The sequence below is a fragment of the Branchiostoma floridae genome, chromosome 2, assembly GCF_000003815.2.
Source record: "Branchiostoma floridae strain S238N-H82 chromosome 2, Bfl_VNyyK, whole genome shotgun sequence".
NCBI classification, from domain to species: domain Eukaryota; kingdom Metazoa; phylum Chordata; class Leptocardii; order Amphioxiformes; family Branchiostomatidae; genus Branchiostoma; species Branchiostoma floridae.
In genome coordinates, this window is record NC_049980.1 from 29,023,109 (window position 1) to 29,041,527 (window position 18,419).

The 18,419-nt window shown below is 38.5% G+C and overlaps 1 protein-coding gene across 1 annotated transcript in view; it reads left to right on the plus strand.

Annotated features, from left to right (window-relative positions):
• The window catches only part of LOC118409135 (death-associated protein kinase 1-like), an 80,662-nt gene that overhangs the window by 32,987 nt on the left and 29,256 nt on the right, over nt 1-18,419 (plus strand). The window contains exons 11-14 of the mRNA XM_035810004.1: nt 509-595; nt 6,797-6,919; nt 9,089-9,187; nt 12,177-12,272. Of these exons, the coding sequence (XP_035665897.1) occupies nt 509-595; nt 6,797-6,919; nt 9,089-9,187; nt 12,177-12,272 (405 nt within the window). The remainder of the gene's footprint in view (nt 1-508; nt 596-6,796; nt 6,920-9,088; nt 9,188-12,176; nt 12,273-18,419) is intronic.

Consider the following 18,419-nt stretch of genomic DNA (forward strand, 5'->3'; position numbering starts at 1 on the left):
CATCATAACTTTTGATTGATTTTGGTATGTAAAAAGTGGTTTTGTTCTTCCTTCAACTTCAGCAACTGGTACAAGTTGGAAACAAATTAATTCGATATTACTAAACAATAGAAGATGTGGAATTGTATTGGTCTGTGGTACATGATCCATGCCTTTTCAAAAAGGTGCTCTTGTTAACTTTAAGTTTAAGTTTAAAGTCATAGCTTTGCAAATGATGTAAAACCACAACTGTTGTTGATTGACAACAGTACTGACTAAATGAATTTGATTTAAAAAAACAGGCCAAATTCCTCTGTGCTACATTTACATTCTTTAGAAAAGCACTAAATTTACAAGGGATATCACTCAGTCCAATTTTTTGCTATTAATAATTTTCCTCTTCATCCTATAGGTATTCGCTTGCTTTGCTAGGCTTAAGAAGGCATACAATAACACTCCAGATATCTGTGAAATAGTCAAGCTAATGAGTGTGTAACACTTTGATTTGTCTTCCTCTCTCCCCTCATAGCAATCGCTGAAGGTGGTCTCCCTTTGCAACCGCCTGTCACGCAGCATCAAGAACAGAAACAACATGAATGGGGAGGAGACACAGGAAGTAAGTACATGATCCATTTGTTTGATATCTGTTCATGTTATGCTAGGTTGTCTTGTGTGCAACAGAACCTCTTAATTTAGCTCTAGCTGAAAGTCAGATTTAAACTTTCAAAGTCCTTTAAATTCACATACACTGTTACAGCAGTAATTGTTATTAAGTGTGATGTTGCTGAGTCAGTGTGAATTTGAAACTTTTCAGAAATAAAACTCAAGGGAATGTGTAGTAAATTCATTTATTGTCAAGGGAAAAAATTTTTGTGGGAAAAGAAGGCATTTGAGGTGTTTTGAATTTGTGGTTCATACAGTTTTGAATTTGCGGTTCAAACAGTCTTGAAGTTAGAAATGGATTCATCACAAAGACTGCAAAAATTATTGGACACAGTGCAGTAACACTAAGTCTATTACAGTTTCACAGTAATTGTCTTTCATTAAGAGCTTATTATGTTGGTTATCACTTTTTCATACCATATCAACACATTAATTGGGTCATTAGCCAGCTTGCTTTATAAATTCTATGCATTCTTAAGTATATTTTCTTGTTCTCATTTAATCTAATTTTCTTGGTATCACTTTACTCTGTGCCCTACTGTCCTCTTATTCGTATGGCAAAAGTCATTTGAAATTCCCATGTAGAAAGCAGTTCAATACAGTGGCCATGAATAACAAATGTAGAACCTGGTACTATTTCCTCCAAAACTGATTCATCGTTAAAGTTTTATTTTCTCTATTGTTTGACTGGATTGGACATCTTAATCTTGTAGATTGGGACCACAAATCTAAGCACATTACCCACTGCGTACAGCACACCTTCTAAGCTCCCATATAGCTGCTAGTCCCTTTGATAGATCTGCCCCTGGTCGATTTGCACCCATCACTGCTTGATAAGTCACATGACGCACATCCTGTGCTTCCACTGGCGTCGCCAAGTCTGCTCGCTCCCTGCAAATGTCGTCCCATGAATTGTAATTGATTTGCCGCCTTCCACATCAAGCTCCCGATATCAGGACAAACGTAGCCGGAGTCGATATACCTCGCCATCCCGGCAGCACTGTAGCTTAGCTACGAACAGAAGATATGATCATATCTCTCTTTTGACGGTAAAGTTAACTTGCAAAAGGATTGACCCAGCAAAAAAATGATCTAGATGCCATCAGCATCAGTGTCAATCTTGAACTCAACATCTGCTTGCAGTATCATACAATGCATATCTATCTAGATCTAACTTTCTTTAAGTATATTCCTCATGATCAAGGACCACTTCTTAACTTTTGGCCATACTTACTTGAAAGTTGATGAAATACAGCAATCTAACTTTCTTTAAGTATATTCCTCATGATCAAGGACCATTTCTTAACTTTTGGCCAGACTAACTTGAAAGTTGATGAAATACAGCAACAGTGATATATAAAGTTCAATCCAAAATATAACTGGCCTTGAAAGTGCACAGTTTGCAGTTTTCAGTGTGCTGCCTATTTCTGTAGTCATGATATTACCGGAGTCATGGGACCAGCAAATGATACATTGTTGATGGATGTGCCAGCACATCTGCTGCATACCAACATCAACCACAGCACACACGATTGAGCAGATCCCAGACCGATTGAGGTAGGATGAACTTAAATGGCTCTGTGATGAGACAGGAGCATCGAAAGGGTACCCCTGCAAAATGTCCTTTCGTGCCAAACATTCAAGAACAATTTCCACCTTGATCAAAAATCCCTAGTGTTCTCACACTTTGTAACACAGGTCTGTCCTGTGTTAAAGTGCATTTTCTTTCTTCAGTTCTGACATTGCAATGTTAAAAGCTATTATTTTGTTGTCTTTCTCACAATTTCCTTTGACATTTTGACATATAACTGAATTGATGGATGTTATACATCATTCATAGCTTCTATGCATCCACCAAAATAGAATTGTCCTTGTGCATTTTGGTTTCTCAACCTCTATTTTTTTCGGATTCAAACTAAACTTGAACCGTTCACTCATAATTAGCACCATTATTGTACCCTAAATCAAAGTTCACGTGAACCGTGAACAAAATTATGTATTCTTACTTAGACAGAAAATACTTGGCATGAAGGTCACTGGAAGGTTACTTAACAGTCACTGTACCAAATGGATGTCACAAAATGGAAATGGCTGCCAAAATGGTTAAAGTTCAGCTATTGGGAGACAGGGGGGTAGCGAGGTTTGCCAAAAGGACAGGCTTGCAAACTGGAGCCTTTTAGGATTTTAACGTTATTACTGACCACATTTTGGGAAACAGAATGAGATTGTTTTATGTGTAGCAGAAATGGAAAGCAGCCCGTCAATGAATTTGACTGTATTTAAGGGTTAAGGTAAAGCAGATGGTAAGGCAGTAAGGATCCTGTCAGGATCGGAAAGTTAGATTCAAAATGCAGTTTCAACATGACATTGCGAGGACAAATCATGTTCCTCAAAGTTCAATCATAGGGTTACACGTATGCATGTACAAACTTTAGCAGATAGATAACTATGTGTTCGTTTAGAAATTCTGCTGCACTTTCATATATCACTTAGACTATTTTCTTATTTAGTCAAAAAGTCAAAAATTCTTTTAAGTGAATTTTAAAAGAGTTTCTATTGACAAGTTAAAGAAGAGAGAAAAAATAAATGAAGAATATCGTGCAGAAAATGGTTTCACCTACTGTTCGTTTCCTTAAGAAGAAATGCATCCTTTACCCTCTTCCTTAAATACCAAACTGTTCAAAGTCCCACTACTCCGTTCTCCTGTACACAAATTAAAGAAGCATATTGTCTAATTCATTATTGAATCTAGATATATTGATTACCATAGCTTTGTCTTTCATCAGACATATTACAACTGTTTATAGGAAGGTGCACCTTTGTCTTGCGGTGACCCCCATTCTGCGTCTCAAATAGCGACATTGATTTCGCAACAAAAATCAATGCTTCCATTGAACCAGTGGGCATGATAAGTGTCTTAAGCTAAGTCAGTTGCAGGTTCTCAAATTATTCCAGTTTGAGAAACAATCATGATCCTTTTCCAGCCATACTATGAATTAGAGCAAGTTAGACGACAGTTCCTACCAACAGGGTCGTGGGTGCATCATCCATTGTTCGCACCGTCAAGACAATGAAACCATCATATTGAAGGTGTTTTTAGTACCCCCAGGTTGCCCCTATTGGATGGGATCAATATTCTCATGGTGAAAACCGTGACCTGTGTCATCTTGAGGAATGTGGGTCTTAGAGTTTTGCATCTTGTATTCATGGAATTTCTGGGTAATGTTTTTCCCACCCACACTGTGGCAGCATTTTGCAAAGCATTTAATGGAATTGCAACTACATTGTCTCCTAAAAACCATTAGAAAAATTCCAGTTTTCTTCAGTGATTATTTTTTAACAATGAAAAGCAAAAAGAAGATAAGAATCAAGATTTGTTTGAAAAATTTCCACTCGCAGGTGTTGTATTTTATATGGTCCCATTTTGCAGATGAGACCGGGTATTTCCCGGGCCATATTTTCTGTAAAGGCCCGTTGGATAATGAAGATAGGTGGCTAAAAATCGGAAAGGACCGGCAGACGTTAATGGCGATATTGATTTTTTAGCCTGCCTGCTATGCAGGTTGGTAAGTGGCAGTCCATATCAGCAGCAGGGAGATCAATCTAGAGCCTGCCAGTTGAACTTTGTTGTGCCGAGACCTTGAGCATCTCTGATAACATCCATGTCACAAACTTCCAGCTCTCCATTTTGTGCCCCTTACATGAATACCTCTCTTAATCTTTAGGCTACAGCAAGTAGATTTTATGGATGACATCCTATGCAGAGTGCAAAAAAACAAGATGGCTAAATTTTCAAAATAGACACCATAAATGTCGTAATGTGTGAACTTTGTTGTGCCGAGACCTTGAGCATCTCTGATAACATCCATGTCACAAACTTCCAGCTCTCCATCTTGTGCCCCTTACATGAATACCTCTCTTAATCTTTAAGCCACATCATCATCATCATCCGGGCGTGCTGGTTGCACGTATGACCATGACTCTCTTCCTCCATCCTTCCCTATCCTCCATAGCCTTGGGCAGTTCTTCAGCCGAGCAGCCAGAATCATCACATCTTTAAGCCACAGCAAGTAGATTTTATTGATGACATCCTATGCAGAGTGCAAAAATTATGAGCGCGAAAAAAAAACAAGATGGGTAAAAAAACAAGATGGCTAAATTTTCAAAATAGACACCATAAATGTCGTAATGAGATTTGAAGTGACAAAACGTGGCATCACAACTAGTGTGGTAAAGGTGATACTAGTGTGGTACACTGTTATCACTTGTCAAGCTGGTAACTACATTCATCCATATTGGTTACACTTTCACAACTATCTAACAATTTTTTATTTCTGCAACTATAGTCATGGCTACCTCCCTAGTGTCACTTCTTCAAATATGATAATAAATCTACAACAGGTTTGTTTATTTTGGTCTATCGGACCAGCCCCAAAGAGGGAAAAAATTCTTTTTTTCTGTAATCAGGCAAAAATTAATGAGCTCCCTGATGTCATCCATAAGATTTAATTGCTGTGGCTTTGTACGCAGCCCATTTTTCTGTGTATGTCTTCAATGATTTTCTTTCATGGTACTTTATTGTCAATACCAGTAATAAGCAGAAAAATTATCAATAGTCCTCACAACTAGTACTTTTCATTGATTTGTTTTCTTGATAAGTTGTTCGGTTCATCATTTAACTACTGGTGCAAGTTAGAAACATTTATTTGATACATATATAATTGTAATTACTTACTACTTAGAATGCATGCAATCTCATGTTTCATAGGTATTTTTTCATACTTCTTGATAAAAACTTTCAACTAAGAAAATGTTTTAGATTGTTGCCACACCTCTGTTACTATATCATGCTCACAAACTGAAAGTTTTTTTTTTCCGAAACTAAAGCATGCATTATCATGAATCTTACAGAGATTACTAATACTAATAGTCATGTAGTTTCACCATGATACTCAGTGAGGAACCATACAAGGAAAACCTCTGATATTCCATAAAAACAGACACTAACGCAGGCTTGATTTCAGAATGATAATTGAAATTTTATTGCCGTGCTGTAACTGCATGTGTCCATTCAACAGCTGTACAGCTGTAGGTTTTTTGAATGTCTCTCAATCCATTTTGTTGTAGACGTGCAGTAAAAATTAATGCTAGTGATCAAAACTGAAGAATATTATCAGCCCAGGAGAGGGTGCTGTAGCTCCAGGCTGTATGTAACCTTAGATGTTGAAGGTGCATTATGTGGGCAGCATGGGAAAGACACTGTGAAGGCTGTTAAATGCCTCCAAGGATTTACAGGGAGACAGTCTGGCTGTGTGAGGTTAGCTGGGTCTGCTGAAGATGATGTGAAAATAAATGAATGTTTTACAGGTTAGCTGACAGTGCCGTCGCTTGGCTTAACACTGTGGTCCTGTACATGAATGACTTTATGAGCGATACATATACTTTGTGGGGGTTTTATGCTCAATGTTTATGTGACATTGTACAGTCAAACTCCTACGTTTTGATGATAACAATCATTGGTGATTCACAGTTAAAACGCTTGAATATTGCAATTTGAATCTTGCGATGATGTACCAAAAGACCCTTTAAAACCACATTTTAACGATTTCATTTTGATGATTTTATTGCCACTGGTTGTATCATGTATATAGTAGTTACATATAGTAGTTTGCTTGATAGATCTTATTTGGATTGCTGCAATTTAAGACAAGTGGAGCACAGACAGCGATTGCCATTGTTGTACACATTGAATATCACATTCATTACACATTGGAAAGTTATATATGGTGACTGACAAAAGCAATAATTAAAATGCAATCTAAAAAGCTGTGCAAAACAATGCAGAAAAACTTAACATTAGTCCTTTCCATGATAATTATATGAAAAGTCAGAAATTGTATTATTAGTTCCTGTTCTACCTTGTCCAGCAGGAGATGGCATTTTTACCTCCATGAAATATGGAGGTTATAGTTTCACAAGCATATTTGTACATGTATGTGTGTGTGTGTGTGTGTGCGCGTGTGTGACAAAAGCTAGAAATTATTAGATTTTAGGCCCCTAGCAGCTTCCCTATCAGAACTTCATGTTTTGATATCTCGTATTCTGAATAGGCTATGGTCCGGATGTTTACATTTTGTGTTTCCCTGTGTTTTAGGAGGATGAGGAGGAGTCTTTTGTTCTGCGGACACTTTTCCACTGCATCGAGGACAGCAACCTGGGGGGGATCCGCCACCTGCTGCAGTCTCTCACCAGCTTCGACATCAACCAAGCAAACAAGGTCAGCATGGCACTCACTCACTCACGGCCCGTAACCTCAGTGGTCGTAGGGGCTCCCCGACATCCAGTAGCAGTGATCCGTGCCCATCTTGCTCTGTCCTCTGCCCCTCTGATGAGCTGGTCAGTCTTAAGCCAGTCCATGTCTTGATATTGTCCAGCCACGTCTTCCTTGGCCTACCTCGTTTCCTCCCTCCTGCTACTGTGCCTTGTAGTATGGTCTTAGCGGGGGAGCATGGCATCCAAACTAAAATCAGTGGTTAATCAGATAGTGTTTTTTGTAACAATACATTTTCATTTTCAGAAAGAAAATACTTTCAATGCAACCTTTCCACTTGAGGCTGAAACATACCGCAGAGCAAGCTAAAATTTGGTTTAATCTGCTACCAGCAGATTATTAACTGCGGGCTTGCACTGACTCAGATGTGCCTTAAAAGATCTGCCTTCAGTGACAATTCCTTAAAGCTTGCTATCCTTTAAGCACTTAACATATGGAGTTTGAAAGTTACAGCAAAGCTTCAGAGAAAGTGATTGTTTACTGCTGTACCTGTACCTGAGTTACAGTTATCTGTACATCCGGTTTAGCACTTAAAACATATGGAGGCTGAAAGTTACAGCAAAGCTTCAGAGAAAGTGAATGTTTACTGCTGTACTGAGTTACAGTTATCTGTACATTGCAAAGCCCATTATGGGTGCACTTGTCCTAGGCAGCAGCCCAAATGGCTGACCTGGCAGAGGACCAGTGGCCATTTTCCGCACAATCTTGGTGTTGAAATTGGAAATCTATCTGTTTGTAATGAGACATCACGAACGGTTTTAGTTGGAAACCTAGCGGGGAATACCAATGGACGCTGGAAATGGCAGGCGCAGGCAATACCCTTGTCGCAAATAGCTTTTACATGTCCTAACGTAATTATTTCTGTGATGTCTGCATGAAACATAACTTGTTTCATGTGCAATATTGCCAGTCAAAATTTCCCACAGTTTGAATTTATGACTTCTGCAGAGATGTTTCCAATTTTGCCAGAATTGGTTTCCGCGTGTATGTGGTTTATGAAACAAAATAGCTCAATATGTTCTGAACTTTAATATAGCATTATTGTGCTTGTAGACCTTGGCTAAGAAAGAAATGTTTGTAGAAATATTTATGGGGATTAGGATTCTTTAAATTTCTTTATTTTTTACGTGATTTTCATCATCAACAAAGTTGCCTGATTGGAACAATAATTTTTATGTATATCAGCTGGGATGATTTATATGTACATTGTAGTTATTGCAAATATTGTTTAACGAACAATAGTAAAAGTAATAAATTCTTTATTGGAAATCTGAAAGTCCAAGGTCACCCTGTAACTCATTGCCATGGTCTCAAAATGGAGGCTTTTAGAAGCATGTCTAGCTGACAGCCAAAGGTCACCAGAGACCCCTGCTTTTTGGTGGGGCCTCTTTGCCATTACTGGAACCGTGCTGTAAAATCACCATCTGTTATTAGTGCATGATTAATTAAAAGGAAGACTTAATGTGGTATATATGCACTGGGGTATGAGCTTTGAAATGTGGAGTCAATTTATATAAATCATATGCAAAATTGGGCATTTTTCTTTTATTTATGTATAATTGCAGGTTGTGTGTTGAATAGCAGCAGCCATTGGTATTATAGATTATCTGAACATAGATTATGTTGACCAATGACACGTGGTCTTCAGACCCATTAAGCGTTAAGTGTGACTTTTCATTCTTGAAAGGTACCTTGAAGTTCATTGACTATATATTAGGTATATTTTTAGTGGTGAGATGCACAATAAAAAAATTCTGCACCATGTACAGTCAGTTCAGTACAACAAGTGGATATTTCTACCCCATGAGTATTCATATGAATCATAGTATAGTTTTATTGGCATTAAAGTATTGAATCAAGAACAACGTCATTGATGTTGATAGATTTTGTTTCACAATGTTAACAGAAAATAATCATTTGAGACTTTAAACAAGCAACTAAGTCAAAGTAAGACCAAAATATTATACAAAGTTGTACAAAATGTAAATGGAGAACTTAAGAATGTCCCTTTAACAGACAATTGAGACTATAAAAAGACAGTAATTAGAAATAAGACGAATTCAAAACTTAGATTAAATGGAGAACTTATTAGACTGTCCCTATTCTGTTTTTCAGCATGGTGAAACTGGTCTGCATCTTGCAGCAGGCTACGGACACATGGACATCCTGAAGTTTCTAAAAGAGCAAGGTGCCAAGATGGACATTAAGGATAAGGTCAGTCTCAGAACATTTCATGAATTTTCATAGCTTTAGTTAAGGTACTTAAAAGTAGTTCTATGTTTTGATCTTGAGACCCTCTCAATGCAATCATTCTCACGCATGTGTTGCCATTTGTTTGATTTTTCATTACTGTAACAGTAATTAGAATGTTTTAATGTGTGTGACTGTATAATGGGCCAAACCTAGTTTGATAGTACTGTGTAAGGTTTCAGTCAAGTTTTACTTTGACTAAGTACCAACTCAAAAAGTTGCATTTAATTTAACACTGCATTTATAGTGAGAAATTCCATATAGCTTCAATAGGAGTGTGCACATTTTTATGTCAACCACAACATAAAGAGTTAGCTCCTAAATGAGAGCATGAATTGCTTCAAAAACTGTGATCATTTGCAATCTAAACTCACTTCATTGATGTTCTGACCCTAGCCGTTGTGAGCATTCTGTAGAAGCAATAGGTCACAAATGAGATTTGTGAAATCCAGGCATGGCCTATATATGTGGGGTAATGAATTGTTTGGGAGATGTCAAGGGAAGTGCTGTACCTCTAATTAGATTAGTGCATACTAGTCCAGACCAGAAACATGCTGGTGTGGCTACAGATCTGTCAACAAATGATTAAAACTGGCAAATCAGGAAAAAGAAGGGAAGTGGGTATTTTTCACAAACTCTGAGGTACTTCATGACAACAAAAAGAAACAGATGACGTTCTAGCTTAAGCTTTACTGCTTGTGCTCAAACTTTATGACATCTGAATACAACATTTCCTGATTACATCAACATTAAAGTATTAATCAATGATCACAGACGTCTGTACCCCTCTGATGTTGATTTCTGACTCGAGGTAGTCAAATGAAATTCTTTCAATTACGTCACGGTAAACACGGCAGCCGGTTCAAAATCTTACCCCCCCCAAATTTTTTTTGGAAGCAAAAAGTGTTCAATCTTCCTGATTACAGATGACGTATAAGGGATGCTTTGTTGGTGAAGGTCAGACAGTGTCATCCAAAAGATAACGGATCTTATCTGAAATGTCTGACCGTTTCCAAAATCATGTTCAGTTGCTTGAGTAACTGCTTTTTGGCAATGCTCTGTTTGCTCCTTAGACTACAAGAAATGTTTCTCACACACCATTTGCCAGGTTTCGAACCAGCTGATGTATTCATTGTGATATCATAGATGTTTGGTTTAATCATCTAGAGGCAGGAATGAAGTACTGGAAACATGTTTAAGAGTTATCTTCGATACCAGTAACTCCAGTCTCCAGAAGATGAATTGATGATAATCATGATAGAATGTAATCAGGAAATATGGTATTAATTTTCCATTTTACAAGCTTTTTACATCAGAGGTGCAAAGATGCAGACAAATTCCTTTTATTAAGATTCAACGAGTCGAAGTGTTGTTAGTAACTGCCAACAGCTGTCAAGCCGTTAGGGCTTAGGCCCTAAATCCTCTCTGTGTATGTCCCATTCAGCTGTTGTATAGGGCCCCCAGGCCAAGTTTCTCCTATGTCTTTATTTATAAACCTTGGCACAGATCCTCACTACCTTAAGTCCCAAGATCATATCTGAAGAGGTCGTTAACATTGTGATAGGGGCAGTACTAGAGAAGCATGTTTTTTAAGTACATTTGTTTGCATAGATATTGTATATGTTGTAACATTAAAAGCAGTAGCAATGATTCAGTTACAAAAGACAAACGGAAACAGTGTGATTGCGGATGTGCACGAAAATATATTGCAAATGTGGTAGAAGAACTTGCGTAGACCAACAGAGAGAGAATCATCCCTAAGGCCATCACGAACATATTAGGCCAGGTCTTATTTAAAGGTCGGCGTGAAATCTCTTGTAGGACATGGGGAAGATTTGTAGGGAGGCTTAGCCTGACATACGTGTAGAACATCAAGATGAACAGGCGGGCTGAAAGGAGCCTCAGCAGATCACAGGCCTCTAAGATACATGTTCAAGTCAAGGAGGCCGCCATCAGGAAGAGCTATTATCCACCTCCCTCTGTGAGGACAGGCTCTTAGATGTTTGTTTTTTTGCTTTCCTGACGTGGTTTGCTGTCAGTGAGAAACCATACTTTGCTGCTGACATATTTCTGTGCTAGTCTTAGGGTTACCGTAGATAAAAGGACTGATCACTAGGAAGTCTGTTTTTTTTTCCTCTAACATTGGTTCATAGAAAAGGCCCTTAATTTAGATTTTTTTTTTTTTTCTTTCCTGACGTGGTTCGCTGTCAGTGAGAAACCATACATACTTGGCTGCTGACATATTTCTGTACTAGTCTTGGGGTTACCGTAGATAAAAGGACTGATCACTAGGATGTCTGTTTTTTCCCTCTAACGTCCGTTCTTTTTTGCTTTCTTGACGTGATTCGCTGTCAGTGAGAAACCATACTTGGCTGCTGACCTGTTTCTTGAGGCGTACCGTAGATAAAAGGACTGATCACTAGGAAGTCTGCCTTTGAAATGTCAGTTCCTCAAGCTTCCTATCCTGTTAGCACTAATAATTTTGAGGTTACGGTAGATGAAAGATGACTGATCACTAGGACAATGAAGTCTGTTTTTTCCCTCTAATGTCGGTTCATAGGAAAGGCCCTTAATTCCTTTGAAGTGCTGAAATGCAATTAACAGGCATGACCTGCCATATGATTATAACATGCACATTCCAATATGTGAGGATGGTGTGATCAGGATCTTTGTAATATCAAAGAGGAAGGCTGCAGTGGAATCCTTCAGATGCAAAATAATGGCGAAACTTTTGACATCTGTAATGTCTGTCATTTCGGTACTAACCTTCAAACATTTTATTTCCAGATTCGTAAATTAAAATGGATCATCTTCCCAGCAGACTGAATAATACTAAGAAGAGTTATTATTACTTGTTGTTACTAATGGAGGGTTAGGGAGGATCATTTCAATTTGATACGCTGTTAAATTTATTTCTTTATCCATCTAAGGTGATATTTATATTTTACCCCAGCATGGTGATAATGCGGTGTACTGGGCAGCCAGGCAGGGGCAGGTGGAGGCCATCAAATTCCTGAAGGACTATTGTCCCCTGGACATTCAGGACAAGGTAAGACTCAGCGACTTTTTTCTATGCTATGAACACCGAACTTCAGCTTAGCAGCTAAGGGCAGTGACTTATGCCATGGCACTGAAGCGGCTTTGAAACATTTTCCACTAAAACTGTTGAAATGGGTCACTTGTTTTGAGATTTTATCATATTTTCATCTGTGTATCATCGCTGATTTTTTTAAAAGGGGAATTCTATTTAGATGTAACATGGATTTGGACATATACAATGTCATTTACTCTAAATGCAGAAACTTTCAGGGTGGATTCATGTTCGCGGTTTTCGCGGTGGCTGCTTCACCCCGAACTTAAGACCACCGCGAACATTTTTCCATGGCAGTAAGAGACTACAGTGCATGATGCTTCCGCGAAATTAAAACCACCGCGAAAAGTCCATTTTCCTGCTACCGCAAAATAAAATCCCCACCAACTTAAATGCATTTACAGTATATCTACAGCTCCAGTACTTTCAACTTCATATGGTATTTCATGGTGACTGTTGTGGAATTGTTTCATGGTTGCTTTTTTATGATATGCAATTTCAGGTGCTTTATCCTCAATTTAGCTGTAGAATGTGACTAAATTTGTGGTTGTGTGTTGGTTTAGTGTATGTTAACACAGTAGTGGTGCAGTATGGATTGCTGTTGTTAGGGGGGGCTGTTGTGTGACCATGAGCAGGTACAATGTACTTCCCCATATACATGTATGGTCATACAATTACACATAGATAACTTTGTAGCTTGGCTGTGACATCTTATGAAAACTAATCCTGGGCCTTTCCAAAAAAAAATATGTGAAATAGTTCATAAAAAGACACAAGGTAACATTTTTCTACCACTTTGCAGCTGCAGACTCTTGTCAAGTACCATAGAAGGACTACTGTATTTATGGAAGAAAAAGTTGTTGTATCAGAGCTGAAAGGCCTTATTATGATCCCTATTTTTGGTATATGGCCAGCAAAAAGTTTAGTCGGAACATTGCCTCAGAGGTTTGATTTGAATAATGGTGACATAAACGAAAGCTCAGAGACAGAATTCTACACTTAGTGACACTTACACTTCAGTGACCACCACTACATAAGGACAACCTGGCCAATATGACCACTTTTTGTTAGTCCCTTAGATGATATTTCAACACAGGCATGAAAGAATCCTGTCTATAGTATAATGACCACCTGTCTGTATAAACCAGATTTTATTTGTCCCATGCATGAGTGGTCTTTTGGGGCAGTTTTGACTGCATTTGGAAGGATGTTTCCATCTGTTATCTCCTTGGCAGATCAGTCTTTGCTTTGCCTAGAGGCATAAATGGCACTGCGATGGTGTATTGGTAATAGTATTGATTTTCGTTAATGCACAAGTTCCACTTTTCTTCTACTTTGCTGATATGCATCATGTTGGTCTTCAGAGATTGGACTCGTCTGGTGAGTCTAGATATGTCTTGACCATGAACTGATGGAATAATCCATTGAATGATGTACTGAAATTATCATCAGCCTGCTGTCTTTTTGGTTCCTATGATACCGTAGATTTTCGAAGTGTTTGCAGTGGTTTTATTTTTGAACAGTCTTAACAACAAGCTTAAAACATAGCAAAAATCTAATTTGACCGTCTACCATGAAATTAAGTCCCTACCAAAAAAAGAGAGACTGATAGTGTACAAAGCAAGTCAGGATGGCAAGATGACAGAAAAAGGCAAAAGTATGGTGAGAAGTCTCTGTTTGAATGACCTCTCTAATGCACCTCCAACTTTCAATTCATAGAGATTCTTCAATGCAGTAGTGAGCAATGTTTTCTTCACTTCTTCACTTTCAAAGCTGGTACGTAACTTTATCAAGATACATGTATACTAGGCAGCTTTAAGGGATTTGTTCTTGTAAAAATAGTACCAGCTCTAGTTGGCACAGTCCAGAGCTACATCAGGGAGACTGCGGAAAACCAATTATCCATGCAGATTAGCCCACCCCTTGAGTTTGTCAACACCAATAATGTGCTGTGTCAGTACCCTGGGTGCCTTTAGAGCCTTTTAATTGATCATCTTATCAGGGTTGTATCCCCAGGGCACTGAAGGACAAAATGCAAAACTGCTGTTCCTGGGTTGTCACCATGGTTGATGGGTTACAAATCCTTTGGATGAATTATTTGTATCGCAAGTCAGTCAAAGTTGTCATAACATTGATTCCATTTGCCTTGATTATTTTTATCCCACATGCCTGTGAGTTGTTCAAACATTTTGCTTCTCAGTCATATTGCCAAAACAACATACTATATAGGAAAATACACTCAGGCATTCTCTGTTGAATAAGTCTTTGTTGTGTTATAAGACAATTCATATTTAGTATCCTAAACTGAACAGAAAAGAAGAAAAAGACAAATTGAACAATCTTTTACCAAAGTTCTGTTATCATCTATTTGTTAAAAGGCCTTTGTGTACCCTGCTATAGGTTGTATGGGGCTTGACCATGGAACTAGTGAGAGTAATGTTGTAGGGGGCTTGACCCTGGAACTTGTGAGAGTGATGTTTGTTTTGCCTGTGTGCATGTCAATGTCCTTCCCCATATGCATGATTAAAGTGACAGCAGGTCCGGCCTGCTCTCATCTCCTTATTTGGCCAGGCGAGGTCTTGTCCCTTCCATCTCACAGTGTGTTATCACTCCGATGCCCCATGCACGCACAACACAACAGGCTTTTCCTATTGGCTTGGGGGGTTTTCGGCTTATTGCCAAAACTGTAGGGAAGACTCTGATCCACCACCACCAGTAGCCCAGGTTTAGGTAGGAATTAGGTAGGCAGACAGGCAAGGGTTACTGGTGTCAGGCAAACAAGCCGTTCTCTATCTGTCAGATATGGGAGGAACAGATGGTGTATTACTGCATCCTGTGGAGCAAGGACTGGGCTTTTGGGGGGAAAAAGAGAGAGGTGATCTCAGTCCAGCAGAAAACCTATAAGTTTAATAGCAAAGGGGAACATTCAATCTATGAATAAAACTAACATTTGTAAATGGCGTGACAGCACAGTTTTGGTTGACTAGATTTTGTACACTCACATGTAGCTTGTTAGAAAACAATAATTGCTTACAGAAGTGAGGGCTGCATTTAATCAGCAATTTAGTTAACTTATAGGGTGTTCTATTTCAAAAAAAGTGGACCAGCCCTTAAGCAGGGCCTCTTGTGCATGATGTTTATTTTCTAACCTTAATTGTGATCATCTCAATAACCTTATTAAGATTCCTTCGAAGGAGACAAAATTTCTCTCCAGGACAGTTTGATTGACATCTCCAAATATCAAGTGTTTACTTTTACTTAATTATCCAAGGACAGTGTGTACCCTACTGGGGGTGGTAACTTCCTGCCTGCTATCCCAGCAGGGTTTAGCATCCTGGGTATGAAGAGCATGTAACATCACTGATTACTTATGACATCACGTTACATGTGGCACCAGGCAGAACATAACATGTATGCTGGGGAATCTCAGACGCACACAGCACTGTTTGCACAGGGTAGGTTTTGATGTCCCAACTTTGGGTCTCATCAAATGTTTTTCTGGGGCTAGGGTGTTAAAGATTCTATTTCGAATCAGATCTAAGACAAGAGAGGGTAGTGGAGGGAGTGAAGAGGCTGAGGCCTAAGAAACTGTGGGGCTGTTAATGGACATGTGGAGGTTTGAGAGCTGTACATGGGTAAGAACCCTGGGTTTAAGATGCATCAAGTTGCAGCCTGCCCCACTTTTTACATCCTGAACTTTTGTGCAGGGAAACATTGTGCTATTGTAAACCAGTAACTTAGATGTCTTCAGTGCCAATGGGGATCCTTTTGTTTGCTTCATTCAAAGGCATTGATGGTTTGATTTTATACATCTCAGGAGGCATTGTTTTAATAGGTGCATGCTCATGTACAGCATATAACACACAGTTTTCTGAAAATTACCTTTTCTTACATTTACTTAAGGGGCTTGCAAATGTATCAATTTTGTCAATTTTTGAGGTTACATGAGTATTTGTGAATTGCTGTAACAGGAAGCCAGTGGTTACATGGGGAATGCGATATTCATACCAGCTGTGTCTCTGTGCAGTGCTGTATTTAGTGTCCATAGGGGTCTTTTGTGTGGATGGAATATTTTAGAGATCACTGAAAAAAGACCCAGGGTTCTGCAGTTCACTGGTGGTGAAAGGAAGCTTCAGAAGGCACTTCGTAGAGTAAGCTCTTGTCTACATTTTTGCAAGTTCCTTTGTTGCCAGACTAAAATATTCTATGATATGTAATGTAATAACTTAAAGGCACAATTCATAACTTAAGTTCAACCTGTTGAAATGAAAACATTGTAGAACTGATTTATAATTTGCCATTATATCAAATGTCTATTGCCAACCAGTGTCACACTAACTTGTAGCTTGATATTTTGTGTTGTGATGTTTGAACCAAAAATAGATGGATGTCAAGGTCTTACGACTCTTAGGGCTATATCCTGTTTATACTTTTACAAGTGACCTATTTTCAGTATCATGATGTCCTTCAAAGGGGGCTGGCATGCCATTTGTTTTAAATATTTCTGCTTATAGTTATATGCCTTGTCTGTTCTTTGTTGTGTATACAGCACACCAATAGGCCACACATTTATTTGTTGCTTCTCTGATTTTTTTAGAAAATAATTAGACCGGCCGGTGAAAAAAGAAATATGAATAAATTTTTTTTCGAAAGGTCTGGGGTGTAGATATACGACTTGAATAACACAAAGAACAACAGGATTATTCGAGTTTTTAGCTTTTAATCGCATGTTGTATGCAAATTATGAATCCCTTCCTTTGATTTGTTACTCCTGTTCTGACTAAAAGGCATTGTTTTTTGATTAAAATGATGTGTATGTGGCTATGAATTATGATATTTACTGGTTTCGTGGTGATCATTTTTTTTTGTGTAAAATGAAAAAAAAAATGTACTGGCGAATCCAGGAAGCAACAAATAAATTTGGTGTGGCCTTAACACTTAATCTCCTGATCAGAGATTTCTGGTGGGATTTTCTGACAGTCATGCTTTGTTGGAGGTTATCAAGATGAAGTAATGGAAAAAAGGATGGGGAGGAAGTGTGTAGATTTGGTCCCGCTGATAACACTCACTGGGGCCAGGAAGTTTATATTCTCTGACTGATGTTATCTTACTGTCATTTTCCTAGGGAAGGTCCAGAAATATTATAGCCTGGATACCAGACCCCAGCCCAGTCTCAAAAATATGTTTTTAAAAAAAAACTATTCATCAATATCTTTTTTTAGATCAGGCTAGGGTCTGGTATCCAGAACAGAAATATCAATATGTCAAAACTTCAAACCATTTATTTTTTTAACATTAATTTTCCTTTTGTATGAAAAATCTGTAAACTGTCTGGTGCTCACCGATGAAGGGTAGACATCCAGGTAATAAGATATGCCAAATAGCAGTTGGTATACTCAAATAACTGGGTATGACTTTGAAAAATCATATCCGTGCAGTTGTTTGAGTAACTGCTATTTGACAAACTGGTGTCTCTGGTGCTGCATATTCCATTGTTTGTATCTATAAAACTGTGATAAAACCTATCTAAGTGACAGACTGGAAAATGAAAATACTTGGGCACAATTACAAGTTGGGGAAGAAAAAGGACGACCCACCCCCCAAACAGGATTTACGCACAATTTGTCCTCCAGATCCAACATTGTACCTTCAAGGTCGGGTGTACAAAAATGCGTAACATTAAACAAAGCAAGGATGTCATGGGAAGTGTGTCCAAGTGTAACAAATGTTTCCCTTTCTCCCCTCAAGCAAGGTCATCATCCGCTCTTCCGTCCTTGTGAATGCATTCGCTGAACACCCACCGCTTTACCGGCCCGCATGACAATAAAGGTCACTTGTAATTACAGCCAAGAGGTATTGACACCGGCCCTACCCATCACACAACAAAGCGTGCCCTCAAAGCTTTTGTAATGTGAAAGTGGCAAGTGCCAAAAATATGCTTGGCATGGCGACAGAGAGCAGTCATTCAGGTTTTTAAAAAATCAATGTTAATTATCACGCCCTCGGCTGCTTGGGTCATTAAGGTGTCATTACAGGTTTAGCAATAAACGGAACTAATCTAATAACTTAAAGGTAATAAGCCCAATCCACACTTTTAGCTTTCTT